Source organism: Cladophialophora yegresii (genome assembly GCF_000585515.1).
Source record: "Cladophialophora yegresii CBS 114405 chromosome Unknown aczIN-supercont1.2, whole genome shotgun sequence".
NCBI lineage: Eukaryota > Fungi > Ascomycota > Eurotiomycetes > Chaetothyriales > Herpotrichiellaceae > Cladophialophora > Cladophialophora yegresii.
This window is the reverse complement of record NW_006913046.1, coordinates 1396514-1423643: the sequence shown is the minus strand read 5'-3', so window position 1 is coordinate 1423643 and position 27130 is coordinate 1396514. Positions and strand designations below refer to the sequence as shown.

At 54.0% G+C, this 27130-nt stretch overlaps 11 protein-coding genes across 11 annotated transcripts; 4 read left to right on the top strand and 7 right to left on the bottom strand.

Annotated features, from left to right (window-relative positions):
* Positions 1-168: 168 nt before the first annotated feature.
* A1O7_02444 (uncharacterized protein) lies at positions 169-1665 on the bottom strand (the record flags this gene model as incomplete). The annotated part of the gene is made up of 2 exons (XM_007756476.1): positions 169-1429; positions 1532-1665. The coding sequence occupies 2 exons, from the start codon at positions 1663-1665 to the stop codon at positions 169-171; spliced, it is 1395 nt and encodes a 464-aa protein (XP_007754666.1).
* Positions 1666-2715: 1050 nt separating this feature from the next.
* On the top strand, positions 2716-4053 carry A1O7_02443 (uncharacterized protein; the record flags this gene model as incomplete). The annotated part of the gene is made up of 1 exon (XM_007756475.1): positions 2716-4053. The coding sequence occupies one exon, from the start codon at positions 2716-2718 to the stop codon at positions 4051-4053; it is 1338 nt and encodes a 445-aa protein (XP_007754665.1).
* A 571-nt stretch (positions 4054-4624) lies between these two features.
* On the top strand, positions 4625-6374 carry A1O7_02442 (uncharacterized protein; the record flags this gene model as incomplete). The annotated part of the gene is made up of 3 exons (XM_007756474.1): positions 4625-4844; positions 4897-5086; positions 5144-6374. The coding sequence occupies 3 exons, from the start codon at positions 4625-4627 to the stop codon at positions 6372-6374; spliced, it is 1641 nt and encodes a 546-aa protein (XP_007754664.1).
* Positions 6375-9804: 3430 nt separating this feature from the next.
* Positions 9805-12072, bottom strand: A1O7_02441 (uncharacterized protein; the record flags this gene model as incomplete). The annotated part of the gene is made up of 1 exon (XM_007756473.1): positions 9805-12072. One exon carries the CDS (start codon positions 12070-12072, stop codon positions 9805-9807), a length of 2268 nt encoding a protein of 755 aa, XP_007754663.1.
* A 998-nt stretch (positions 12073-13070) lies between these two features.
* On the bottom strand, positions 13071-14228 carry A1O7_02440 (uncharacterized protein; the record flags this gene model as incomplete). Its single annotated transcript, XM_007756472.1, has 2 exons — positions 13071-14114; positions 14169-14228. The coding sequence occupies 2 exons, from the start codon at positions 14226-14228 to the stop codon at positions 13071-13073; spliced, it is 1104 nt and encodes a 367-aa protein (XP_007754662.1).
* A 1214-nt stretch (positions 14229-15442) lies between these two features.
* A1O7_02439 (uncharacterized protein) lies at positions 15443-16120 on the bottom strand (the record flags this gene model as incomplete). The annotated part of the gene is made up of 2 exons (XM_007756471.1): positions 15443-15818; positions 15873-16120. The coding sequence occupies 2 exons, from the start codon at positions 16118-16120 to the stop codon at positions 15443-15445; spliced, it is 624 nt and encodes a 207-aa protein (XP_007754661.1).
* A 1021-nt stretch (positions 16121-17141) lies between these two features.
* Positions 17142-18551, bottom strand: A1O7_02438 (uncharacterized protein; the record flags this gene model as incomplete). The annotated part of the gene is made up of 1 exon (XM_007756470.1): positions 17142-18551. The coding sequence occupies one exon, from the start codon at positions 18549-18551 to the stop codon at positions 17142-17144; it is 1410 nt and encodes a 469-aa protein (XP_007754660.1).
* A 1483-nt stretch (positions 18552-20034) lies between these two features.
* On the top strand, positions 20035-20499 carry A1O7_02437 (uncharacterized protein; the record flags this gene model as incomplete). Its single annotated transcript, XM_007756469.1, has 1 exon — positions 20035-20499. The coding sequence occupies one exon, from the start codon at positions 20035-20037 to the stop codon at positions 20497-20499; it is 465 nt and encodes a 154-aa protein (XP_007754659.1).
* Positions 20500-20645: 146 nt separating this feature from the next.
* On the bottom strand, positions 20646-20849 carry A1O7_02436 (uncharacterized protein; the record flags this gene model as incomplete). Its single annotated transcript, XM_007756468.1, has 1 exon — positions 20646-20849. The coding sequence occupies one exon, from the start codon at positions 20847-20849 to the stop codon at positions 20646-20648; it is 204 nt and encodes a 67-aa protein (XP_007754658.1).
* An 820-nt stretch (positions 20850-21669) lies between these two features.
* On the bottom strand, positions 21670-22893 carry A1O7_02435 (tyrosinase; the record flags this gene model as incomplete). The annotated part of the gene is made up of 1 exon (XM_007756467.1): positions 21670-22893. The coding sequence occupies one exon, from the start codon at positions 22891-22893 to the stop codon at positions 21670-21672; it is 1224 nt and encodes a 407-aa protein (XP_007754657.1).
* A 2269-nt stretch (positions 22894-25162) lies between these two features.
* A1O7_02434 (uncharacterized protein) lies at positions 25163-26462 on the top strand (the record flags this gene model as incomplete). The annotated part of the gene is made up of 2 exons (XM_007756466.1): positions 25163-25372; positions 25434-26462. 2 exons carry the CDS (start codon positions 25163-25165, stop codon positions 26460-26462), a joined length of 1239 nt encoding a protein of 412 aa, XP_007754656.1.
* Between the last annotated feature and the right edge of the window lie 668 nt (positions 26463-27130).

Sequence of the window (27130 nt, the reverse complement as noted above, 5' to 3'; positions counted from 1 at the left end):
GGAGTAAAGGGATATGAGGCTGCAATCGGCACTACCTGAACTGATACGAGCTGATAGGTCGAACGTGATATGTGAACTTTGGATTTGGGTGATGACCAAGATTGCTCCAGATGCGGAGGACCCTTTGATCTATCAAGACCGCGGACAGTGTCACGATGCTCGGAAAAGTCACACAATCTCGATAATCCGATCAGCGCGGGATTCGGTTTCAAGGTAACAGGTCTCGCTTGGAGCGGCTCCCTGCCTCAAGCTGGACAGCAAGGCTGGTTGTTGTCTGCCGCCGAAGATGTTTAGCAGTCCTATCCGACGGTACTGTCCACGGCAGTGACCCGTCTGTTGGAGGAGCAGCCCAGCTATGGTGTTCTGATCGGGGTTGTGCCCGAAGCCTACCCGGATGGACATGAACAAGAATGTACGCGGTGGGGGATTTGGGTGGGAGGTTGCAGGGTCATCGAGGCTTAGGTTGCAATTATAGCTGACGGCAAGACCGTTAATGGCTTCAATTGTCCATCGGTGGTGATCCTGTCTGGGTGTGGACTGATCGCCGTGATGCAAAGTAGCGGTAATGGAGCTTAATGAGCATTGAACGATGAGTGAGCCGCTGATGGCGGGGCCAAAAGCATCTCCAATCGTATAGACTTTCGCCTTGACGATGTGAACAAGCCATTCGACGTCTTTGGCGTTGCCGCCCGCCTGATACCGGAGAAAGGGAGCCTTGAGACAAGGCCACGACCACGATGGTGCAATGTACGAACTATCTGTCCCAGTTGACGTGGCGGTGTGGTGCCCTCTCTGCCATAGCAACTCTTGAAGCAAATGTGGTTTCCAGATCCCAGCGAGGTAGTCGTCTTCGGGCGAGTTGAGAATCCTGTACACCATGCGCGCGATACCAGTAAGAGCTGGAAGTCTGTCAGTCGCATTGGTAAGTTCCTTTTGGGAATAATCTTCTCGGATTTGGAACCACAGATCAGCCGCTCTCCGCGGATCTTGTACCAATCGCACGATGATGCCTTTCGTTGGGATCCCATATGCGTCGAGACCGCCACCGTCGCCGCTACCGCCGTCATGGTAAATTTCAGAGGCAGCTAAGCAGAAGCACTGCCAACGCACCTGGTCTTTGCCAAAGTGTAAGAGTCGCTTCGATAAGAGCCATTCTTGGAACGCCCAGGATCGACTTGCGAGGGGTTCGAGATCTGTCTCATCAGCCCAGTCAGGGGTAGAGATGACCAGTTCGCCAGCTTGAAAGCATTTCCAGGTCGCTGTGAGCCTACAGGGCCACACAGATAGTGGACTCCTTTTGTGGAGCAGGCCGCCTTCCGAGTTCGGAGACGTGGTTGCTGCAATGGTGATATGGGAGTTGGCGTAGACATCGCCCATCGAAGAAGCCTCCTGTATCCAGTCTGTATCGTTGAGCGAATCTTGAATAATGCTGAAGCATACTTTTAGCCCAATAAGTAGACAAGACAGTAAACCAAGGAAAGGATTTCACTTGTGGAGCTGGAAATACCCTCCAAAAACCTGGGAGACTCACCAGAGTGCATCAATCCAGAGATAATGGAGGCCGAGCTGTTTGGTCACAACCACGGCATCTCGGAAAGTCTTGGGAAGATCGTTTAGAGAAATACCCTTTTGGAACTCGGGCAGTGTCTTCATCGTCAATTTCATGTTACATTGCCCTCCCCAGGAATGACTCAAAGTTGCATATCTAACGCCGACACGCAATGATTGTGATCCGCAGAGCCTGATACGATTGTCATCGAGAGCCAAGGACACGTCGAGAAGTCTCGTTGGCAGAAGCTTCCGTGTCGGCGTAACATTTCGCACCGTACGACACGACGAATGCGAGGAATCACAGCGTTCCAACCAGGCCGAGATTTGAGCCATGGTTGACTTGGAGAAGTTCCCCCTGGCAGCCGAGCGTTTCTCTTGGGTATAGTCATCTCTCAGTGCCCGGATTCGAAATCTTGCAATTCCAACCCAGCCATTCTTACATGTATCCCATCCTTTTCGACGGATTCGAGTATTGCAAACAGCCACCCAAAGCGTGAGAGTCTCGGCGCCACGAATGTTGACTCCAATTTGACGAGAACATGTAGGAGCGGGGTCTTCAAGTTCCTTTTCCAGATGGAGAATATCTTCTGGAGATATGCGACCGAGTATCAAGCTGCACAAGTGACAGCCTGCTTTCGCAGATTGAGCTAACGCACGGATATCATGATGAGGTCGATATTGACCCTCTGGCCAGATAGCATCGTGGTCAAATAGACCTGCACATATCTCACACAACTTATCGAACTCGGGTTCGGCACCAAACAAGTCTTCATCGGACATATTCCAGGCGTCCATTTTCAGCAGCTGGTGAACAGCGTGCAGGATGGGTTGATGGCCGCACTGTCATTGTTCGCGCATAGCGGTTTGGGTCCTCGAGGTCCATGGACACGCGAGAGCACGGCGTACAGCCCTTCCTTTGAGTACAATAGCATATTACTCCGTACACCATATGTAGATTGAAGATGCAGAGCGTGGGTGTTGGACTTAACGTGAGTGAAGACTGTGATAGTGGGAGTCAGGCACGCGTGCCAAGCCGGCGGTCGGCGGAAATAAATCCCGCGCTCCGCATTCCGTCAAGAAATTTCGAAGAGAAAGCGCGAGTGAGTATGGAGTAGTCGTTCGCATCAGATGCACTAGGAGCTTCAGACTGTGGACACTCCAATCATGTCAGTGCAGGAAAAAGACAAACATCCTGCTCCCCTGAAGACAGACAAGAATGCCGAATCCTTGAGCACGCCAAAGAAGCGCAAGCACGACGCCGATGATAGAGAATCCGCGAAGAAGAAAAAGAAGCCCAGGACAGGGGACGGTGTGAAGCCGCCAGTCACCGCATCCCAACAATCGACAGAAAGCATAGAGAAGAAGAAAAGCAAGAAGAAGAAGCCGAAGGACGGCAGCGAATTAGCAACGCATGGTGAACAGACGCAAGCTTCACAGGACATTGAACTGCCTGATGCGCCTGCGCGGGAGGACGAACGAGGCGAGTCGGCAGATGCGCAGTCACTGAAGAGCGATGCAAATGGGTTGGAAGGAGGCCCAGATAAGGAAGATATCCTGAGGCTTCTTGAATTCGAGGACCCTAGCTCATTCTACTCGACGCGACTATCGCTCTACCTCCCCATACCTGCAGTTTCCCTCGAAACTAGCACGTCCTCACTACTCGCAACACACTTGGCACCTTTGTTACTCACATATTTCCCACCTGCGCAAGGCATCGTCCTTGCCTTCTCCGACCCCGACCTCTCCGCAAAACCTAATTCTGGCATCAATTTACCTCTCCTACCACCGCGAAGCGGCGACGTTGAGGCGCAAGCCGAAATCCTCGCAGGCACAGCGGACGAGTTTGGCGTCTGTTGGGCATGGCTCACGGTGACATTCTTGGTTTTCCGACCCGAAAATGGTGACGAACTCTACGGTTGGACCAATGTTACCTCAGAAGGGTTCGTGGGATTGGTGAGTTACAACTACTTTCAGACAGCCGTTGGAAAAACCCGAATCCCGGAGGGATGGAAGTGGAATGGCCCAAGTAGAAATGAGGCCCAGCGCCGCAAGAAAGGCAGGAAGGGCCGATTACGTGGCGAGGAGGGCGGAGATGGTCCGCAGGAGCAAGATACACAGGAGACAGAGGTAACTTTTGTGGAAAAGTCATCTTCTCAAATCTCGCTAGATGAAGAAGGCGGTCACTTTGCAGATGCGGATGGTGCGAAGATCAAATCGACGCTGAAATTCCGGGTCGTGGATACTGAAGCCGTTCCTGCACATGACAGAAACAAGTGGTCGTTGCAGATACATGGCACGCTGCTCGACGCGGAAGCCGAGGAGAACGTCGTGCAGGAAGAGCGGGCAAAATTCGAACGTGCGCAGGAGCGAAGCCGGTCGAAATCCCCGGGGTTGAGCGATGTGGTGATGAGCGGAGCCTTGGGACGGTCGATAAGTCGCGAAGGAAGTGTTGCCTCAAGACTATCCGGGCCGGCGCCGGCGAGGCATAGATTGGCATATTAGGTACGAGGTACGCGTACTGGGTACCTCGTAATGAAGACGTTTCGACAACCACAGTGTGGAACTCCCCTGATCGGGCTATTTTTGTACCTCGTACGATATCAAGATCACAAGCGTGGTGTTAACAATCCACGTCTGCTGATTGGAGGACTTTGAGCGGCAGTACCCGCACTGGGCCGTGCAACGGCAGACGATGACGCACGACACTTCTCATCCCAATGGAGTCTCTCCGCAGAGGGGAGTGCGAAGGAGGAACCGTGCTCACCACTGCCCTTGCACGCATCATCCATCAATCTCCTACTCGTCTCCTGGGTGCATGTCTTATTATCGTGGCTGTGGTAACTTCCGGCCGCAACCAGTTTGATCTTCTGGTGGACACGACTCACTCCTGTGGCCGGCAGATTTCATGTTTACACGATCCTCCACCCGCTTCTTTGCCGGATCTTTCACTTCTACCTGGTGTAAACCACGTTTTCCGAGTCGATTTCTCATTCCAAGCACTGTAGTCCGTTTCGGCGTCCCAACTCTGTCTAGTACCCACGGCGCCAGAGCCTTCTCCGCACAGACGCTTAAGATGGCTCAAGAGTTCAAGCTGAAGGGTGTCGACAAGCTCGATCTGAAAGACCTGGACAAGGCTGAATACGAGGTCGAGGGGATAGAAGGTGGAAAGGTCCTGCTGTGCAATGTCAATGGCCAGGTTCACGCACTCAATGCTAACTGCACGCACTTTGGCGCACCTTTGAAGAACGGCGTCCTCACACCTGAGGGTAGACTGACCTGTCCATGGCATGGAGGTAAGAACCGAACCCAGGTTAAGAAGACACGAAGCGCTGACAAGCGACACAGCTTGTTTCAATGTAAAGAGCGGCGATGTCGAAGACGCCCCTGCGCCTCTAGCACTGAACAAATTCGACGTGGTTGAGAAGGATGGCGGTGTCTACATTAAGGGCAAAGAGGCAGACATCAAGGGAGGAAAGAAAACGGTCAACATCAAGACCACACCCTCTTCCGAGGACAAACTGGTCATTGTCGGCGGGTGAGCCCGACTATCGGCTGATCGTACATATGAGTATCTGGCTGACGCAGCTCGCAGTGGCTCCGGCACATTTGGCGCCCTCCTCAAACTCCGAGAACTCGGCTACCAAGGCCAGATCACAGTCATCACCCATGAAGGCCTGCCTATCGACCGCACGAAGCTTTCCAAAGCCCTCATCACTGACCCAACAAAGCTTTATCTACAGCCCGAGGAGTGGTACAAGGATGGCTCAATAGACTTCGTTTCCGACACGGTGACCTCGGTGGATTTCGATGGAAAGACAGTCAAGACAAAGTTGGACAAGTCGTACCCATACACCAAACTCATTCTAGCCACGGGCGGCACACCGCGTCAACTACCCCTCCCTGGATTCAAGAACAATGAACTGGGCAATATATTCCTGCTCCGGAAAGTCAGCGACGTGCAGAACATCATGAATGCGGTTGGAGACAAGGGTAAGAAGATCGTCATCATTGGCTCTTCCTTCATCGGTATGGAAGTCGGGAATGCCCTCGCCAAGGAGAACGACGTAAGCATCGTGGGTATGGAATCCGCCCCACTCGAACGAGTAATGGGTACGGAAGTGGGGAAGATTTTCCAGCGGATATTGGAAAATAACGGAGCCAAGTTTTACATGAATTCTGGCGTCGAAGCTGCTCTGCCGGCATCGAAACTCGCGAACGCTGTCGGCTTGAGTTCTGTAGGGGCCGTGAAGCTGAAGGACGGTCCCACACTCGAGGCTGACCTGGTTATCTTGGGTATCGGCGTCGGCCCTGAGACGTCGTATTTGAAGGGTAATCCCAAAGTGAAGCTCGAGGAAGACGGCAGTATAGCCGTGGACGAAAACTTCGCCGTCAAGGGATTACAGGACGTCTGGGCACTCGGCGATATCGCAACGTATCCGTACCACGGTCCCGGAGGGAACGGCACCCCAACACGCATCGAGCATTGGAATGTCGCGCAGAACATGGGTCGCACCATCGGCCAACTGATTGCGCAGCCGGGCAGCAAACCCAAGCCATTCACCCCTATCTTCTGGTCTGCACTGGGCTCACAGCTGAGATATTGTGGCGCCACGCCGAATGGATGGGATGAGCTGGTGCTCAAAGGTGACCCCGACAACAACAAATTCGCCGCATTCTACTGCAAGGGCGACACGGTGGTTGCAATGGCCAGTATGATGATGGACCCGATCATGACCAAGACTGCCGAGTTGATGAGAAGGGGGAAGATGTTGAGCAAGAGTCAAATCCACAGCGAACAGGACATCCTGCAGGCTAATCTGTAAAGGAGTGCCGATGCTAGGAATCCAAGCTGTCGAACCCCCGTAGGAATGTCTGTACTTGTTGGCAGGATAAAGTCCGCCCGTGCAAGGTCCCAGATGGTCCGTCCTCAAGACCCGAGTCATACAGGGTTGCACCAGTACGGCAACTGATGCAGTAAGTATAGGAAGACGCCATGGTCACAAAGAGCTCCAACTAGAATGCTGCGCTGTGAGACCCGTCTGTAGGCGTTAGGTCCACAAACCACGAAGCTGGCAGCGCACAGCGCATCCTTGCTCGAGTTAGACTCTATAGTCATTGGCAGTTCGACCCTTTCCTTTTCTTCACCTCTACAGCATCAACACCATGGAGTCGCATAATTTGTACGCTATGAGACGTGCTTGCCATAGTACGGAAGAAGTGGACGGACAAGAAGAAAGGGGGAGAAGAGTTTTCTTCTTCCTAGCGTAGGCACGCGCTTTGGTGAATGAGTGACGTCCTCGACGGAGTAAGGGGTACACAGAAGTATACATTGAAGTATGCTGCCCACCCAGCTCACACAGTGGACTAACCGGTAACAGTTGAGCCTCATTTCCTCTGCCCTGCAATTTTAGCTCGGCCGGAGAGGTCTGTCGCCGTACTCCGTACTCGTACTTGTACTCCGTCACGCCGGCAGCCCGGAAGTCACAAAGTCTGGGTTGCATGGCCTCGTTGAGATCCGGGTGCTGAGCCGCAAACGGGGGTCCCAAGTCCGACATGTGCTTCGTCGCTCGTGCGTTTCAGTCCTAGAGCCTCACGACCGGACCTGATACCGCCGTATTTAGCAAATTATGGTGCCCTTCAAGGGTGGTCTGGGACGGAAGAATGGCCTGGCCTACACCGAACGGCTCTGCAGATGCAGCTCTTTCGCTGGACTGGGCATCAATATCATGGGGTCGAGAATCAGGGTGCACTTTCTGTGCATACTCGACGGTGGTACATCAATGGGCGTAGGTTCTGTAACCCCGTTGCGGGCCAATGGGCGGGCAAAGCCCAGAATGCCCTGCAATTTTAGCGTAGAAGAAAGGGTCTGCTCAGATTCCCCGCATGAGGCTGACAAAGTCGACCGCAGCCGTAGAGGCAGCCGCACTCAAGTCTGCCTGACATTTCGCTGCTTGTCTTCTGTAGTAAGTTATCAAAAGCGCCCACCCATGCACTGGCGTCGCTTCACCTTGCGAATATCAAGGTAGTAGTAGACGCGGCGCGTACGGCGACAATTCTTCCGGTTTTGAATGTGCTGTGAGAGTCGGTTCTCTTGAGGAGAGAGACAGAGAGATGAGTGAGAGATCGATCGGCTCTGACTTTCTTCGTGCGTCTGCCTGCGCACTAAAATGATCCCACCATCCAATTGGACCAATTGGGCATCAGCCAAAACACCCTGCCATTCTGGCACGGAGGCGGAGAAGCACAGCAAGAGTTTTCTCTGAAATGCCCTGCAATCTTAGCCCGGGCGAAGAGGGAGCAGGGAAGGCGGTGAGTGAGTGGCCAATAAAGCTTGAACAAGTCGACAGAGAGTGCCTGCCTACTTGTACAGGATGGCCGTCCACCGGCGTTCGTGGTACTCGTACGGGATCTTAGGCGGTCAGTCCTTCCAAGGTTTCATTTTCAACCAAGCTAATATTGCAGGGCAGAAGTGTTCACGAGTAACTAACGGCTCCCTTCCGAGCACCGATTCTTCCATTTCTGGCTCACCGGTTCCGAGCCATGCCTAAGCCGCCAGTGGTTGATATGGTGCCCTGCAATTTTAGCTCGAAGGAAGGAGGTGGAAAGGCAGTGAATGGCCAACAAAGCTAGAACACTCGAAGGAACATGTACTATATATGGTTACTCCGTATCCGTCGGCATACGTGAAGCGGGATATCAGATGGTCAACCCTTTCATCCGGACAAAGATTGCAGGCTAGAGCTCGCTTTCTTACACACAGTATTGGAGGGGGTGGTTGTGGGATATTATCCCGCCGCCGTCTACCTCGATGAGTTATATAAGAGTTATATATGGGCGCCTACCCAGCCGTGCCAGCACAGGGCCTTCGTCCACGCTACGATTGCAGGGCATCCCTGATGTCACAGGCCTTGTAGGCCTGCATACTGTGGTACACAGATGGTGGCGGGGTACAGAGTAGGATTATCCGGCTGTCTACGGAGTACCATAGTAGGAGTTTTGATACCAAGCACATGCCATGGCCATCATCCACACTAAGATTGCCGGCATTCGATAGTGACTTAGCTTCTCCTCTACACAGTACTCGGAGATTACTACGCGAACCACTCCTTCGGGCCTGTTTTATCCTACTGTGTACGAGTACAGCAGCCATCCTCTCCGCCCACGCTAAAATTGCAGGGCAGTGATATCCTTAAATCGGATTAAACTCATAACTCGTATGCTATCCCTAGATCGGATAGCTAAGCGTCGTGTTTGCCCGCATCGGTTCCACTGCCCTGCAATTTTAGCCCGTGCGACCCGGCTGGCTGCATACTGTGTACATAGGTCCATATGATGCACCTCAACACGGATGGTACTCGTAGCCTCGTCAAGGCACAATGCTCGTCTAGTTGTCCCGCCCCTCTCCCTCAACCCCCAAACACCCCTCTCCAACCGCCCCCGCCGCCCTTTTGAGAGACAGAACACAGGACACAGGACATATCAGCAAATACTGTTACGGAGTAGCTATCAGTACCTAGGTATGCAAGAGCACAGCCGCCTGCTACCACTGGGGCACAGTGTACGAAGTACTCTGTCGGAGAAAGTTGAATCTCACGCTTTTCTTTTCTCAACGGGCAGGGTAATTAAGTCCTTTCAAGTTGTCCGTAGTGCGACAATGCCACGAGGTACAAGACGCTCCGTACCGTCGTTACCCACCTAATTCAGAAGCATTCCATGCCTCATACCCCATATCTCATACTTTCGCATCCTGGTAGGTGTGAGCGCCAGCGCCTGTGTAGATTGTACAGTACTCCGTACTCCGTACTTAGCGTGATACTTCCCTTCCTGGACGAGCTTCTACGGATATGGCTGCCCGCATTGCTCACGTTGACGGTTGGTTGCATTGCGTCCGTCGAAGTACTGTATGTATGTTGACAGGCGGATCGTCTGACTTGGTTGGGGCAGATGTTAGCTACCTAGGTACCTAGCCATAACGTGCGCCTTGGGCATGGCAAACATCTCAGTGGCCTACCGTCTGCTCTGCATATAGTCTAAAGATACGGAGTACGGGAATGTGCAACTTTAACAACTCAATTCGAGGCCGTGATCTCTGCTATTATGTACTCCGTACTGCTGCGCGTTCAGCTAACTCAAGGGGTATCATCTTGTGGCAATGCATCCAAGAGAATCTCGTCAGCCACCATTATGGACACCTATGCTGTCCTGTCGTCAAGCTCTATAATCAAGCGGAACTATTCCCGGTGGGGCGGGGCGTTACTCTGCTAAGCTCTCCTTGAGCCCCGCTTCGTTCACCAACGTTACCTGCACCGCCTTGATTTTCTGAGGTGGTCTCAATCCGGGTATTGGCCCCTTCTGGTTGATGCCCGGTAGTCTGCCACTCGGAAGCAATAAGCCTCGTGGTTGCGATTCAGTCGAGGAAGATGTCGATACTGAAGCCGCAGAAGAGCGCAAGTCTGTGCTCGACTTTACAGGCGCGATGCCCCACTTGCCTCGGACCCAACCACCAACGAGTCCAGTAAACCCGCTCGAGCTCGACGCCGACGACCGTTGGTTTTCGTGCTGTGGAGATGGAAGACCGGCAAGGCCACTCAAAGCGGCAACACTCGAGCTTACACTTCGCGGGGGCAGTGAAAGTTCGGCGGATGGCACAGTCAACGAATTTGAGCTGAAAGATCTCACCGAGCTCGAAGCGGTATATTCCGTAACAGTGGCAAGCGGCTGAGCTGACGGTGTTCTGCGAGCCGCAGAAGGTGGGAGGGCGAAATAGGCTTTGTTGCCTTTGAGGAGGCTGAACGATTGTGATGTCGAAGAGCTTGGTCGTTTGGCAATGTGGATGTCCATGCCGGAGATGGAGACTAGCGAGTCATGAGAAGCTGAGCGTCGTAGACTTGGTCCGCTGACGTGCACCGGTCCGATACTAGGTAGATCATCTGCGAACGCTTGTTCGAGTGCATCCGGATGTTCTTCAGGATGTTCCTCGACAATAATGTTCGGAGGTTCTGGATCTGTGGGAGTTGGTGGTTGCTCATTCGAAGTGCCAGGATCTGGCGGTTCGGGATGGATGTGACTCTCTATCCTATCGTAGGCAACAAGTATCTGCGAAGGCTTCGGCGTCAGTTCCTGAGAACCTGGTTCGAGACCCGTATCTCGGTTCTGTGTCTCGGCTTCGGCGTCGACCTCAGGCTGCAAGGTATCATGATCGACAGGTTCGTGGTCGGGCGCAATCGGGGCTTCTCCCGCTGTTGAATAATGCAACTTTCCTAGGACAGGTGCGTCGTCAAACTTCAGCGGCGAAGTCGCGAAGCCTGCAGACTCTGGACTTGTGGGTCTAGATGACTCCTCGCCTGCTTCAATCCGGTCGAAGATAGAGCTGGGTTGCTCATAATACGACCTCGGAGAGCTAGGAAAACTGGACGCCATGGATGATGCTGTTGCAGTCGACTGTACAGACCAACGATTCCGCATTGGCTGCGGCTGGTGAAGACTCGTGGGTAAAATAGGGCTTGAGACGAACCGATGAGGTCCGACAAGTGGTGTTGAAGGCGCAGACGACTCCGGGGTAGAAGGGAGCATACTGAGTCCGATGACCGCCCGTTTTCGAGAGCTTCTTCGTATAATCGATGTCCGTTCCCTCTTGCCGAGTTTTGCATGGTAGTGATGGTGAACATGAACTGACTGCTGCACTTTCGGGGACGGTTCTGCCCAGTCAATTTGCTCACTCAAAGGAACTGATCTGGAAAGGTTCTGCATGCCATCACTTTCCACAGGTTGATGTTGTAGAATCTGCTCCCTGAGGTTCTGTACCTCTTCGTTTGAGGCTTGAAGCAGTTCCCGGAGCTCGACAATTCCAGCCTGCAGATTCGCATTGTCCTGAAGAATGTCGCGCACAAAATGGCTGATAACATTGGTGCCGCTTTCTTTTGCGTTGAGGCCGCGTAACGCAGCAGCACCTTTGAGTCGGCCCTCGGCACCACCGAGTTCTCTCTCAAGCACTCGCTCTCTCTGCAGTCTGGCGATGACCTCCTCATATCGTTCTTTGTCCTTCTTGGCTTCCCATTCGATTCTTTGAAGTTCACTTTCGAGCTGCCTGACTTTCGTCTCGCTTTCCTTCCACCGTCTGATTGTGCTTTTGGATTCCTCCTTGGTGTCTTCCGACTGGCGGGATAATGTGATTCGCTCGTTCTCCAATTCGAGTATCTGGAGTTCCAGCTCTTCTGTCCGTCGATTGAGGCCGTTCAACCGTTTGTATTCCACCTCGCAGTCGCGGAGCAATGCCTCCAGGCTCCTAACATGGCTATCGCTGTCCTGGAGCGAAGTGTTTGCGACTTCGAGCTGATTCAAGAGCTGTCGGTTTTCCTCCACTATCTTCTCATTTGCCGTTTGCAGATGTGTCCTCTCTCTTTCCAGGTCGTTGATATAGGCTGTGAGACGTTGGTGTTCTTGTTGCGATTCACTGACATACGATTCATGGCGGGTCAGAAGGGCCTGCAGAGCGAATGTTAGCCCGCTGCTCGTCTGCATAGTGTCCACTGTGCTATGGCGATGTGCCTTGGGCAAGATGATCTTCATCTCGTCGTGTTGGTTGAAGCCGCAAATGGGGATAGCTCATGAGGAGGAGGAAAGAAGAATGCAGATTGTATTTTGTGACTCTTGAATGTTCCTTCCCAGAAGTCACTGCATCGTCACGGCATTGTATCGTGCCCAGGAAGCAATCACAAGCAAACAGCAAAACACAACATCTTCCGACACCCCGACTCAGGTGACGGTGCACGTACCTGACCAAGCCTGGCGGCAGTCTCAAGATCCCTTTCTATGCCACCAAGTATAGTGCTGTTGTTCTCGAGGTAAGCGCATTCTAGCCGTCCACAGCAACATTGCAATTTCCCGTCACCGCTCGAGGGGCGCGGGTCATTGGCTGGGGTCATGATCGGGGTGTTGTCGTGGTCCGGAATGCGGCCAGTGCGCGTGTCCATGCTTGTGTTTGGCCGCGCGGGAGGGTCATTTTTATCGCAAAAGGATTGAAATCGGAGTGCAGTCGTGTTAATAGGTAAGGACATGTCGAGAACATGGCGGAAGATATCGATAGCCAGTCAAACGAAGGTCGGGCCAGTGGTTGGTAAGTGAAGTGCGATAACCAGGTTGCGAGGATCACAGTAGGCGAGTCGCGTTCAATGGTGGAGAAGATCGGCCAAGGTCAATCCAAACGTCGCACTCAGTCTGCCGGCAATGCGATCAGCCAGTGATTGGCCCAACCTCGTTCTTCAATAGGCCTCCAGATCGGTCACTGACGTCCTACCGCCTTCGTGACAACAAACACTCGGTTCATTGCCTGCAAGTAGAATCTCAGAAGGAGAAAGACAGTCGAAACCATGCCTGAAGGCTCAAGTCAAGGTGGGGCAAGGGATGGCACCCACAGAAATCGACGGGGATCACAGTAGGAGTAAGAATAGACGGTGCAGAGCTACCACTTGGGTGTCTTTAGAGATGGTCTGAATAAGATTCTGTTTTCTCTTGTGCTATTACGAGACCGACTCGCCGCGTTCCTGCATGATGGCCGCGCCCCTCCTGCGATCCAGGACTCTTTGCACAGCCGCTCTTACTTCCGGATGTCTCCTCAAGGTACTTGTCACCAAGGATTCCTTCATCCCAGACCTCAAAATCTCCGCCTTTTCACCCTCTCCTCGGAACGGACTCATGGCTAGCTGAAGCAAACCTCCTGTCTCGGCGTCCAGCCGGCTGGCCGCCTGAGCAAGGTGTGCAATCTGCTGTTGTGTTTGCATATCACGCATGGCAGGGTCTCTTGCTTTGGGCGGTGCAAGCTGGGAGATGAATATGTTTATGGACATGGACATCCGCCTGGCCAAGCCCAATACCTGGTAGGGTAGGAGATGAGGCGGCAGCAGGTCTGGCAGCAACTTCTGGGCCGTAGAGGCCCAGAGCAATGCGAGTTTCGGTGGCTCCCAGACGTGTGTTAGGAAGTATAGCTCGAGAAACGCCATACAGGCGACTGCAAAATACCGCCAGAACTGGCCCCATTTAGGTAGCCAGATGTAGTTCAGTAGAATAAGCACCCCCGCGTTGGACAGGTACTCAGGAGCCTTTGAGCGCAGGCCAGCGTAGACATAATCCTTGATGGTCTTCAGTCCTGGGTGCTGCACCTGCACAATGACCGGCCCAAATCGGTCGTATGCGAATCGCTTTGCAGGATCCAATATGGTATCGTGTGCTAGCTTGTAGCGAACAAACACTGCGTCGGCGCTAGGGAACGGCTGCCCATTCTCATGCAGTTTGTCAGGGTGGTATCTGGCTGCAAGTCTTCTGAACCGACTTTTGACCTCTTTCTCGCCTGACCATGGTGTCACGCCGAGCAACCTGTAGAAGTCGCCAGACAACGTGATATCATACAGCGCCTGCGCGAGGGTATAGACGAGGTAGAGTGACAGGACGAAGACTCGAATCCGTCGATGGTGATATGCAAAGAGCGGCTCTCCCGGGTGTGGATGTCGCTGCCCGGCAGGAATGGTCACCCGGTAGTAGATGGTTTGCAAGATGTTAGTGGCATACTGTGGGCTCGTCAATGTGTGTGGCCTTCGCAGGGAGGATTTGGGCTAACGCACAGTTGGCAAGAATGCCCATCCCACGAGGGAGAATCCTTGCGATATCGCGCTGTCAGCCATATCGACTGCACTTGAGTCGACGACTCTACCGCAACATGGCCTTCGTCTCAGTGAGAGCCAGTTTGGCCCGAGATCAAGAGAACAGATATCCTGATGCCGGGGAGTGCCAGGGTGCGCAAATGGCCAGCAAGGGTGCAAGGCTACGTGTACTGTGGTACGGAGTACGCAAGGCGGGACTTGGGGAATGCAATCCGGCGAAAACTAACACCGACCCGACGTGGGGCCCTCGACGAATGCTCAGTTTCAAGGTCTCACCCTTCGCTTTTCCTCGGTGACGACAAAGCCTTCGACAAGGGTTTTCTGAGAGCTTGGCGTGACTGCAAGACTGCTGGTTCTTGTGGGAACCAGTGCGCATCGTGGAATCAGAGTAGGAAGCATCTCAGACATGCCGAATCACGATTCGAGGCACCGATGTCCACGTGGTTTGTACAGTCGGAAGTGACAAAGCGGGCCATCCTGGGTGTAAGGTCAGGCTGAGCTCGAACAAGTCTGACAACAGTAATGATCTCGCTGTTGTGGCTGCTAACAATTGGTACGAGAGCGTAGAAGCCTCGATTGAAGACTCGGTCACAAATTTTGCGTGAATTCGGTCAAACACTTAAGTCTTGGTCCAAATGTGGACAGTCGTTCCACGATGTCTTTATCTTGATGATAGCATCGAGGTTTCGGTGGATCATGCAAGGACTATCTTGACAGCGTCAACTAGGGCGAGCGGTGCCGGGGCGAACAACATGCATCTCAGGAACCCGATTCCGAGCAAACATCGGGTATCCCCGTCGGTTGCCGGCAGCGTGGGGGAGGTCCACTCAGCTCTTAGACTTATCGATCCGGTGGTACGGAAGGCCGGAGGAGGCCCTAAGATCAGGGGCGGAAGAAACTTTATCTCCCACCATCTGAAGACGTCGGGTCTCAACATTCATCATCATGACTCTTTGCACTTCCGTTCACTTTCCCCAATGCAATCCATCAAGGACATGGTATTATAACAGTTGCTCCTTTTCGCAAGAATGACAGACTCGATACAATGTCGTCTCCGAGCCACAACCAGCAGCGCAACATCAAAGACATGGCGACAGATCGTCGGGAGTCAATTAGTACAACACACTGAAGCTGCAAGCATGTCTCCATGACCTTTTAGACACCACAGCGACATTAGCCCAGATGAGATGCCATGCAATCCGATCTTGTCTGCCGAGTGGCCCCGGCCGCAGCAGTCAAAATGACATCTTCGAGGTCGGCTCCGTCTCCTCTTCATCTCCAACATGCTCGCTCTGGGTATCCTCTTGGCTGGATGAGTTCCCCATCGAAGTCTTACTATCATCAACATGATAATCGGGCTTGGAGTTGACCTCATGTCGGACCTGCCAGGTGATGTTGTGAGGGCCAACAGCGATCAGGTGGAATGGATCCGTCACGGTCGGACTGGTGTACCACTGCTGCAGTTGGCTCCCTCCAGGTGATCTGGACCGAGCGACTGTGGTCCCCGCTCCTGCAACCCTCTGTGCCTGTCCGTCTTGGTGAGGTCCATCACCAAGTGCTAGGATTGGAGGACCGGGCATGTCATCAGGTGGGGCCGATGGAATGGTCAAGCTATGGTCACTGTCAGTACAAGCACACCATCCGGCAACAATATCGTTCGCTTACAGAAGTGAGAGATCGTTGGACATCATATCCTGTGGCCCAAGCGGAGGTGCTCCCTCGCCGTCGATACCAGCGCCACTGTCGAACGACTTGGTCAGGACAGAAAAGTGATGGACCTCGGTCTCTGGCGTCGTCTGGGCAGGTGTGACACTTCCATCCCTGTCTGTGGTGACCACTTTACAGGCATCCCGAGGCAAAGCGAGATCATGATGGAGCGGGACTGCGTGATGGGCAATGGAAAGTGCAGTCATTGCAGCGAAGGCCGAAGAAGAGTGTGGCATAGCCTCCAAGTCTGATGGAAAATTGGTCGGGTCCAGACTCGAACGGACGGTCTGGCTCACGGCTGCCCGAGAAGCACAGCAAGAAGAGTCTGGCGCAGCTGGGTCGTCGGATCAGGGAAGAGGCACGCAGTTTCTGAACGTTGACAATGAAACGGCTTCATGATGCTCCAGAGGCCTGCCACTACATATACATAGATCTTAAGACGCAGCGCAGCCGGGCACCCAATGTGCTCGTCCTGAACGAATTGAGAATGACCTCCATCGGCCAAGCACTATTATGGCTGTACTGTATCCAAAAAAGCTCGGCGCCGCGCTTGGGAATCATGACGATGCTTTCCAGCCAAGCCTCGTCGCATCGTACCAAGCTTTCCAAGACTCCTTTGGCCTCCACGGCCTCACGACGTCTCCTGGCCGTCAGGGGCGACCGGTGTAGTTCTGAGCACGGTTTGCTACTACAATCACCGAGCCTGAACCGCTCGCCCGGCGAGCATCTCGTAGATTACAGCACGCCCCAGAGCCTTTCCCAGACTTTCCTCCCGTCCTTTCCTCTTGCCTTTTCTAACCGTTCCCTAATTAGTTTGTCTCGTCTGCGCCCTTGCCCAATACTGCTGACATGGTCGGCCAAGACTCGAATTGAATGAGCCTCCAACCAACAAGGTCAGCAAGTGGAAGAGTGAGAAGTTGTCATAACTTGGCCACACATGCCATATCCACCCAGGGACTGCGTAGTGCCGTCAGTCAGTCGAATACTTTCAGCTTGATGTTTTCCGCGTGGTGTCTCCATACCAGCGCTATGGAGTGTTTGTTTGGAAGCACCACGGCCACGCTCATGGCAAGAATCGCTTCTTGCACTGCCCGCGATTGCTTACTTGTACCTGTGTTTCGGATTCCATCGGCCTATGGAACAATGACGCATTGACACTGTCTGACGCCTCGCCATACCCCTTGACGCCTTTCAGCGGAACGCGTACCCCGTTCCGCCCCTAGAACGTCACAAGCCAGCATAACTGAAGTCAAACTCATTGACCCGAACCTTGCCGGTATAGGCCTTTCCATCAATGAAATCCAACAACATGTTTCGAAGGCTCGATTGCCTCCTCCCCGGCAGATATTTGACCACATTTGCAATACCGCTCGCTCGCCAGTGGCAGTCCTTGAGGTCGAGCCGCTGCAGCGTTCTCGGTGGTGCCGCAGTCACAAGGTGAGCCTTCACATCGCGATAGTTCTGACACATCATCCAGAGCAGATCCGCGACAGCCTGGTCCGGGCCCAAAGCATGTTCGACCAGCAGATCCTCGAGGAAGGCAGCGTACGCGCGGATTGTAACGTTCAAGGCCATGGCTTTCGCGACCGTCTTGAGGCAGCCGCCGCCGCCGCCGCCGTCGTCGTCGGCGCCCGGCTCTTCGTATATCGCGCACATGATGCAGACAAAGATCAGAATACACCGCTGCTGAGCCACAAACTCGTCGATGTCGCCATACACGCCCACGCTGCGGCCTGTAGTTCCTCTGAACAAAAATTCACGCAACCTGCTGTCGGCCGGCAGGAGGCTCTCGGCTTTGTCCCGCAACGGTAGCATCTGTCGATCCCTCCACATGCGATCGACCTCCTTCAGCAGCGTCTTCAACCAACCTAGCCGCTCATTCGCGTCTTCTTTGCCCCACATCCAGCTCGCCTTGGGATCGCGATAGATGCCCTCAAACCAGAGTGCCTGTTCCTCTCTCAGCCGATCGTTCATCCCATCGTCCTGCATGCCGATCTGGCGGATGATATCCCGGCCAGTCCTGAAGTGGAGGACCGCCCGCTCGTGGTCTCCATACCGTTGCTCAAACGTCGCCAGCGAAATGATACTCGTGAGAATCAGCTTCAAGTCGGCATTCTGGCCGCGCGAGACGTTCTCGCGCAGAACCGTGATCGCCTCGGTCTGGTGCTTCAATGCCGCGTACTCGAGCTCCCGCCTCGCTTTGTCGGTGCCCCACTTCTCATTCATGCGCAGCTGATGCAGCGCCGACCGCGCCATGAGGATGTGGAAGTGCGAGAGGCATGCCCCGGCCTGGTACTCCCACGAGCCTTTGATCGAGGGTCTGATCTTCGGGGCCAGCGCGTACGCGGTCGCCCAGTAGCTGTCTTGGCTGTAGAAGTGGAGGAGCTTGTTTGTCGTGGTGTCGACCGCGATCGGGAGGGTGTGGAAGGGGTCGACCAGGCACGCGGAGATGGGTTTCGGAACGGGATAGGCAAATGCTGAGCCGGAGGGCCGGCGCGGCGAGTTTATCAGCTGGCGAGACGGCGACTTACGAATCGGCGGAGGTGCATACTGCTGTTCGTCCTCGGGGGTGTTGATGCTGTCGATTGAGGATTCGGTGCCGGGTGTGTCGAGGGCGTTAGAGTTGAAAGTAGGCATTTTCGTTGATTGCGATCACGGTCGCTATTTTTCCAGGGCAGTACCGAATAGCCAACTAACGAATGACCATGGCTGAAGACGTCTGTCATGCCTTTCTCTAGATGGGACCAAACCCGTGAATCTCCTGGGCAGAATCGTCGGGATGACCCGTCGGGAACCGACGCCAGGCCTTCGATAACGTTATGTACCTTGAGCACTTTGTGTATTGCAGGGCGCGGGAAGGGGTGACACCGGAAGGCTTGGAGTTCAAGTTCAAGTCTCCGAAAGAACGGGGTGTAGTGTATGTTTTGCGGCGTACGGAGTGTGGCCGCCCTGGGCTCTTCATGTATTCCCCGGACGGACCACGTAGGAGCGATCACGGCTTGGTTCTTCCTTCACCCAAGAAAGGCGCTGTACGGAGTATTGTTGCTTGACCAGCGTGGCCTACCCGGTACGGAGTAGCGGAACCTTCTAGTAAACGAGCGTCTGTCGTGGTCGAGTGGTTGACTGGCTGGATAGGGCCGATGGCCTCAACGGCCAGGGCCACCACCAGCTACCCCGCTTGATTCGTTGGCAGCTCAATGAGATTGTTAGGGAGCAGCTCGCAGCTAAGTGACGCACGCATTGGGTGCATCCTGCCCAACATGGTCCACTGTGAACACCGCCAAGGGCAGGGACCTGTACGCTAATTACAGTACGCCGGAGAGGATCCAATTGTACGTCCCCAAATGCGAAGAATGCGCGACCTTGACCTGAACAGAGGCGCGGGTCGCCTAATTCGCGGGGATTGTGTGGTAGTCAAGCGACGAATCTGTCCCAATGCAGCATGCTGGGCGTGCTATGTATCGTGGTAGGTGGCATGCCGATCGCGCAACCGTCACGCATTGGGAGCCTAGCATCCCGGCTTCCGGTTCGTGGCCTGGCCGCTTGAGGCGTAGGTGGGATAGGACCGAACGTGTAGCTGCGGAGACGACGGGCGCGACCACCCGAACACGAGGTTGAGATGGCATGCACTGGTGTCGTAGCAGGCATGAGTGTCGAAGAGGTGCGTAAGAGGTGTGTAAAGGTGCAGTCAGACTGAGGTGAGTAATAAAGGCAGTGGAGGGCCACAGTTGCCGTGGCGTAACAGCACCAGCCATGGTGATGGGAATGACAGGAGGGGAGGACGGAAGAGAGGCGGGGGAATGGTGCTCGTGTTCGTACTCGTATCTGCAGAAGCGTGGTCCGTTAGCCACTACCACTTCAAGGTCTACAGCACAGTGTGCACTGTACAGTAGCTACAATCAGGCCGGGCGCAGGGTATAGCTAGGTACAAGGTCCTGTGTCTTCGACATCCTCGCTATCAACTCCACCTGTCCACTGTAGCGAGTCCAGCCGCTAACGCATCCCGGTCCGCAGATACAGCACAAGTTCCGAGATACTGAGAAGAAGGAAGGCAGGAAGAAACCAGGTTCCATTGGCAGCTTCGCATCGCACACCATTGTCATCCTTCCGTTCAATCGACATGGACGCACGCTGCCAATGCGGCCAGATCCGCTTTGTGACGCCCCTCGTCGCGCCTCTCGCGCTGTACATATGCCATTGCACGGAATGCCGCCACCAGTCGTCCTCCACGTACGGCATGACTGCGATCTTTCCGTATTTTGACATCCAGAAATACGCACCCACTCCCGACGCCATAGAAATGTACAGTCGTGCCAACTCCTCAGGGCGCACAGACGGCTATTTTTGCACGAAATGCGGGAGTCGTCTGGTGCATGTGTCTATGTCTGCTGTGGCCGGCCAAAGTGGAGATAGGGTCCAACCAGCGGCCATGTTGAGCGTCAAGGCGGGTTGTCTGGAGGGGTTGAGTAAGGAGCTGATGAGGAAGGCCATCCACATTTGGACTAAGTCAGCGGTGGTAGACATTCCGGAGGGTGTGGAGCAGTATGAGGAGGAGCCGCCGGGCGGGAGTTTCGCAGAGGAGTGATCAGATCAGTCCGCTACGTATGTACAGAGTAAGTAATCCAGCAAGATCATTTGAGTAGCTGCCTCGCCTCCCGGACACTAGTGAGTGGTACATACACTCATTCTACCATATGGGTTTCAGCCGTTGATTGAGGGCGTTCGGGCACATCATTGCAGTTCTGCCGGCGCGTGGGCTAGTTGGGGCGGCTTCTTCGTTTGTTCGTGCGGCATGCCGGCCTCATCGGCCAAGTCGGCTTTGAGTTGTTGGCGGGTACGCTCGCGCTCGGAGACCTCGTACTCTTCTTCGTCCTTGTCTTTGCGATCGCAGCACCAGCAGCACATGAGCATGAACCAATCTACCGGGTCGAACATTTCTGCGGTGGTGGAGGTGGCGATCACTTTCACTTGACGATTGGATGGAGTCCTGAGGATGCGGGAAGAGCGGCGGTCCGGGGAAAGCGATAATGGAGGTGTTGGGTGAAGGTTGAAAAGTTGTAGCACAAAATCAAGTGCAGGTCGAAGTCAAGGAGCATGTCCACATAGCTCGTTGGCAAAGAAGAGATTTTGAGATCTGGCTGTGAAACATCATTATTGTTTGCTGCAATATCGGGGGGTGGCAGTGCTGTTGAATTCAAGATGAAGGCTCACACTCCGTTTTCATGAACCCCAGACAGTGTATTTCACTGGTTCCAATTTTCGCGAACGAGACTCCACACGACTTGCTGATACGTCAGATCTGGCACTACGTCGTTGTGCGGGTTCGCAAGGAGGCAGTGCTGTCTATTAGATACCTACATACTCCAGACGCATAGGCGCTGCTCTCGATGTCAGCCTTACGGTTTCAGCCTCTCGGAGAATTGTGCGGCACCAGCCGTGTACGCATTGCGATTGGTTCCCGCCTCGGCGGCGGGTCGCGAAGTGCGAAGACGCGCTGTCAGCTCGCGTGTCACCACCGTCTCGTGAAATAGGATCCAAGCGGGTCCCAGTGACATTCGCGCTCGAGGCTGGCTTCAAAGACGTGGTGAGTTGGCAATCGTGAGCACGCGAGTACCGGAGTTGGAAGACAAGTTCGGCTTCAATAGACATTAGACATTATGCTACGATAATCTATCTTCTGGTGCGACCCTGCAAATCTCTATTGCGTGCTCAGAATGATCACCATGTACCAAAGAAGTTCGCACACTCCCTCTCATCAAACGTAAATGTAGCAGAAAGGCCCGCCCGTCGTCCACAGCGCGTCCTTGTTCTGTATCGTCGGCGCCAGAGATCCCATAATAATAGGATCAGTCAGCTTTCCAGGAGGGCTGTTAACGGGATCTAAAACCGAGGTGCCACCAGCGAATGCACTCTTTCTGTTTTTCGGGTCTTGGTTCTGCCAGATCCACCATGTCCGGTCGATCTGTGCGTGGTGCAGGAAGAAAGTCGGCTCAGCTGGAGAAGCGAAGAGGTCACCACCAGGATCACCTCCGGTGGTGAAGTGACCGGCCGTGTGGACGCCATAAAAGCCACTTCCAAAGTCGCCCTGCATGCGGTTCTGGAATGAGAGGATGTCATTGTAGTTTGAGATGAGGTCGAACGAGTCGGAGTCCTTGGACCACTTCGAGGAGACCCACGATGAGATGTCTCGCCGAAGGCAGCGCGGGTTATACGCGAGAGGGTCCGGGCTTGAATAGTCGATAATGCCTGGAACATCCAAAGTCGGTGCGACAGGGCCCAAGTTGACGACGTAGTTTGCGAATGGGCCCGTGTTGACACAACCGCCTCCCTGCCCAGGAGGAATGGGGTTCAGTCCTGTAGGTAGAGCATTTGTCGGGCCGTGTGGTGCGTACTGGCCGTTTCCGGACATGCTGGAGTCGCTGCCATCGAAGAGAGGGGAGTGAAGAGGATCGAAGGCGTACTTTCCCCAATTCCAATATGGTTGATACCCTGTGTAGCCACATTCGCTTCGAAGGGCTTGCTCAAAGGCCCATGTAAAGTATCGATGCCACGCCAAGAAGTTGGCAGTCCCGTGAATCATTAAAGTGGAATTTATATGTACGGCAACAAAGTCGTCATATCGCGATCTGGCCCCTGCGGCGAAGCTGGGATCCTTGGTTGGCTTGGATTGCAAACACAACACGGCGGAAATGTATGCTTTTCGTTCGTCCTTTGAGAGGGTAGACCATTCTCGGCGGACTGCTGCGTTGAGCAGATTACAGCTCCCGCTCGGCGGATTCGTGAGCTGATAGAAGGCGAGGTTGACGAGACTTTTCGCGGCCAAAATATCCGTCTGGATCGTCGAGGCAGGGAACCAAAATGCCGAAGAAGCGGCTGAAACAGAGTTATCCCGCTCGGAAAACTCGCTGTCCGCAGGCGTTGGAGCTGCGCGTGCCGCCGATACTGCCAACAGGGCTGGCACAAGGAATCGAAGATGCATCGCTGGAAGTTGTTCTGAATGGGACGTAGATGAGAAAATTAAAGACCTCTTAAAGAAACAAGGGAGTGGACGGCAGACACCTGAAGCCAATATCACACCAAAAGGGACCGCTGGGTCACAGAGGCAAAATGTCTGTGAGAGCTCAGAGAAGGGGTGCGCTGATAACCTGGACCTTACGTCGCTTTATAGACATCGCACTTGCACTCCTCTCACTGCCATGAGGTTGTTATCTGGCCACGCGAGATCTCGGGCGGGTGAGCGAGGTGGATTTGACGAGGCTTTAGGGAATCGATAGTCCCTCGGTAGACGCATGAGTGGGCATCGCAGATTATCTAGTGACTGTCGAATGTTCGTCAGTGGGCCAAGCGAGCACCTACCGAGATTCGCCAATGAGTTGGGTCAGGTAGCTGGCTAAATAGCCATCCACGAGGGAGGACCCTAGGTCGACCGTCGTGAAGAGATTGGTCGTATGATAAGGCTGCGGTGAAACCATGCAGTGTGATGGAGTCTTCTCATTTCGAAGCGCACGCCGATCATTTCGGTTCTGAAAGCGTATCAGACGGCTGATTTCGGCATTTCTGTACGCAGTCTAGAACGGCCGAGGTGAAAGCTTCCATGTGACCGAGGCCGTATGCACCCACAATACGATGAGCGTCGGCCCAATCTTCGAAACCCTCGAGGCGCAGGATTTGGAGTTTCAATAGTGCTTCCACAAGAGCTGAGTCTGGAAGAGGGCGGAGATAACGACCTCTACTGTGTATGAAGCTCTACACGATGATCAGCTCAACTTCAGCAGAGACGCCAGGAAGGGCGGTCAGTTGATCGTGCTGGATTGGGTGGTAGGAGAAGGAGCAGGATGCTTGACGTGATCGGAGAACCGGCGCAGATCCCACGCGACCAGCTCGTTAGGCTACGCGGATTAGATTTAGGCTATCCTGTAAATGGCCTAGGGCAGCTTAAAAGAGTTGGTGCCAAAGCCTAATTTTGACCCCATACCCCATGATCTTCCGTACGGAGTACGGTGTTAACATTTCATCTTTACTTTTGCTCGTCACGAGCCTTTCACTGCTGCTGCATTCCTTTCTACAACAACGACAAAGCCACTAGCAACGGGCGCCGGGCTGCGAGGATCGTCTGCAATAGAGTCTGATTTGCAGACATGGTTGGTGTGATCACGATGTCGTCTCAGGGGCGAGCTCTCGGCGTCGTGCATCGCTGAGCCGGCGTATCCTTGGCTCCCTTATGCTCCGTATTTGCTGCGCTCTCGAATCAGGGCCTGTGAAGCTAGGGGAAGAAGTCCACAGGCACCCCGGTCCTCACAGTTTCTGTGCAGCGACTTACGGCTGGTTTTCATAAAAGACTCCAGCATGATCCTTGTCTAACAATATGACTGTGGGTCCTTACCCCGGAACCGGCTCGATATGCAAAGCCTGGTCATAACGGCGTGCACCAAATACGGCTTCTTCACCGAAAGCACTTCCGACCTCGGCGCCACCATCATTCTACCCCAGGCAAATGTACTCTGTACCCTCTAACGCAGTCTCTGCTGGAAGACGCCGTGGTCGACTTTGCCCATGTTGGTAGGCCTGGAATCAGTACGTCTCTCATTGGAACAGCCTCGTGTTCGAGGTCGAAGCACTGGTTGCTACTCCGCAGTCCCTACTTAGTCAATGCCCGGGCTTGTTGTGGCTAGCAGCGCTGCGGCCTAGGCAGTCGACGGTGGTAAGCAGTTAAGAGTTGGCGCTCAACTAACTGCAGACGAGGCGCAAAATCCGTTCCACCAGGAAAACCTGCAACATGCCATTGACCAAAGCCGCTCGTGGGATCTACCCGCGTTTTTGGTTGAAGGATAATGGACGCTAAGGATCCGTGTCCTCTCCTTGTCTTCCAGAAGCCTAGCATATGTTGAAACCGTGCATGAGGGAAAGGAGTCCGAGAAGACTCATATTAAGCAAGCTCATAACAGGTACTGTAACTAGGGCTCGGTCATGTTAACAATTTGAGCCAGCCGAGATTGTCAAACTCTCCTTGATCAACATTCTCGGAGTGAACACTCTCGCACTGCCCAAGCGTTCCAGCTCGCCTGTCACCACTACTGCAAGATCATGTGAAGTGATTCCGCTTGCCATAAATTTGAGACAGCCAGCATTGTCAAACATTCCTTCATCTACATCTCGGAGCGAACAGTCTCGCCCTGACGAAGCGTTACAGCTCGCTTGTTACCGCCGCTCCCAGATCATGTGAACTGACTGCGCCTCCCTCCGATACTATGGTCATCCCGGAACTCCTTCAGCTTCTTGAACGGCAAGCTCCTGCTGCTCCCGTGCAGTACCAAAATGAAAACAATTCAGGCGCTCTTTTAGCGGTGCATGGCGCCTTCTGCGGTGCAGCCGTCCTGACCGTCCTGCTGAGGCTTTACGTCAGGATATTCATGCTGAAGAGCCTAGGGGCGGACGACTACCTCATGGTCGCAGCTGCGGTGAGTTCCCAAACCTACAATGCTGGCGTGATCCAGACTAACAATCACTGAAATCATCCAGATCTGCGAAATCGGCGTCGTGATCTGCTTTGTGGGAGAAAGCAAAGCCGGCGGCCTGGGGAGGCATCCGGCGCTGGTCAGCCCAGACGATTTTGCCCTCTTTTCACACTGGCGGTTTTTCCACTCGATCATCATCATGGTTGGTATCAGTCTGGTCAAGATCTCCATCGCATTCTTCCTGCGCCGATTCGTGCAGGGCCAAGTCTACCGACGTTTCCTGATGGGCTGCATCGTCTTCCTCGTCGCGTTCACCATCTCCTGTGCCGGAACGTTGATTTTCAACTGCGGCACGAGGGTCGACGCCAATTGGAACTTCGCACTCCGCGCAAATGGACAGGCCAAGTGCTTCAGCAATACTACATTCACCAACATCGGGATCTTCAACAGCAGCATCAACATTGCGACCGATGTGCTGTTCGCGCTCCTGCCCATCCCCGTCGTGTGGAAGCTCCAGGCAAACCTGCGGACGAAGCTCACCCTGTGTTTTGTCCTGAGCTTGGGTATGTTCGCCTGCGTCTCGAGTATTATCAAAACAGTCAAGCAGGCACATGCGCTCCAGGATCCTGACTGGACATATCATGACTCATTCTTCATGTGGAACAACATTGAGTTCAACATCGGCATCCTTGCAGCGTCATTGCCTGCGCTACGACCACTTTTTGTAAAGATCCTGGGCGGAACGGCAAGATTCACGTCGAACAACAGCCGCAGCCCCGGCCACTATTACGATGCTGACGGCCTCGCCTACGGCAAAAGCAAGACCGACAAGCGTTCTGTCCGCAAGCCAGCAAGTCAGTACTATAAGTTCGGCTCGCGGCAATCGACGGAGCTAGAGGACCTGCGGCGCGGGGCCGGCACAAAATTGGGAGGCTTCACCAGCACGGTGACGGCGGGTGATGACAACAGCGACAAGATCATGTTGGAAGACGAATTCCACGCCGTCAGCACCGACACCGACAATCAGTGGACGGCAAGCCCACCCAACGGCACCATTACGAAGACTACAACCGTCCGTGTCTCGGAGTTCTAATGACATGGACGAGCGCATTGCGCGAAGCATGCTTTGACCGGGAGGTTTTCGTCTCGAGCAATGGAGTATTCTCGATGCCAACGGAGCGCGCAACGTAGCTGGGGCAATGGGGAGATGAGTTAAAACGGCCACGATACATCTGAACGCCCCCAGAGACAACAGTAAACGAGGGCATCGGGGCAACGCCTCGAATGTACATGCATGCAATATACACTGTATAATATCCATGTGTATAGAATATGATCAATGTCTATTCCCTTCGTATACAGGCTGTGTCGAAATCGTCGATCTACGCAGGTCACGACGTCGATGACTCGAAGTTTCGTCAATGAAGGCTTAGTGCCTGAAACGGTGGCTGGGCGCCAACCCACCGATCATAACGACCGCCAGGGGTTCGCCGGAACACGCAAGAGTACACAGTACCCCGTACGGCCTGCTGAGTCTGCATGTCGGCTTGTACCTCGCATTCGCCAGAAATCTCCATGCGTAACGCTACGGTCGACAGACAGCTTTCCCCGGCAATGGTGCGACACGTTTTTGGACTGTGTACTCCGTACGTAAGTATTCAACCGAGCACTTCCAACCTCGGGACCTCGAGCGAATGGGACGAGGCACGACGAGGCTCGATAGACGGCCACCCCTCGCTGGCGTGGAAGTGAGCTACGTAA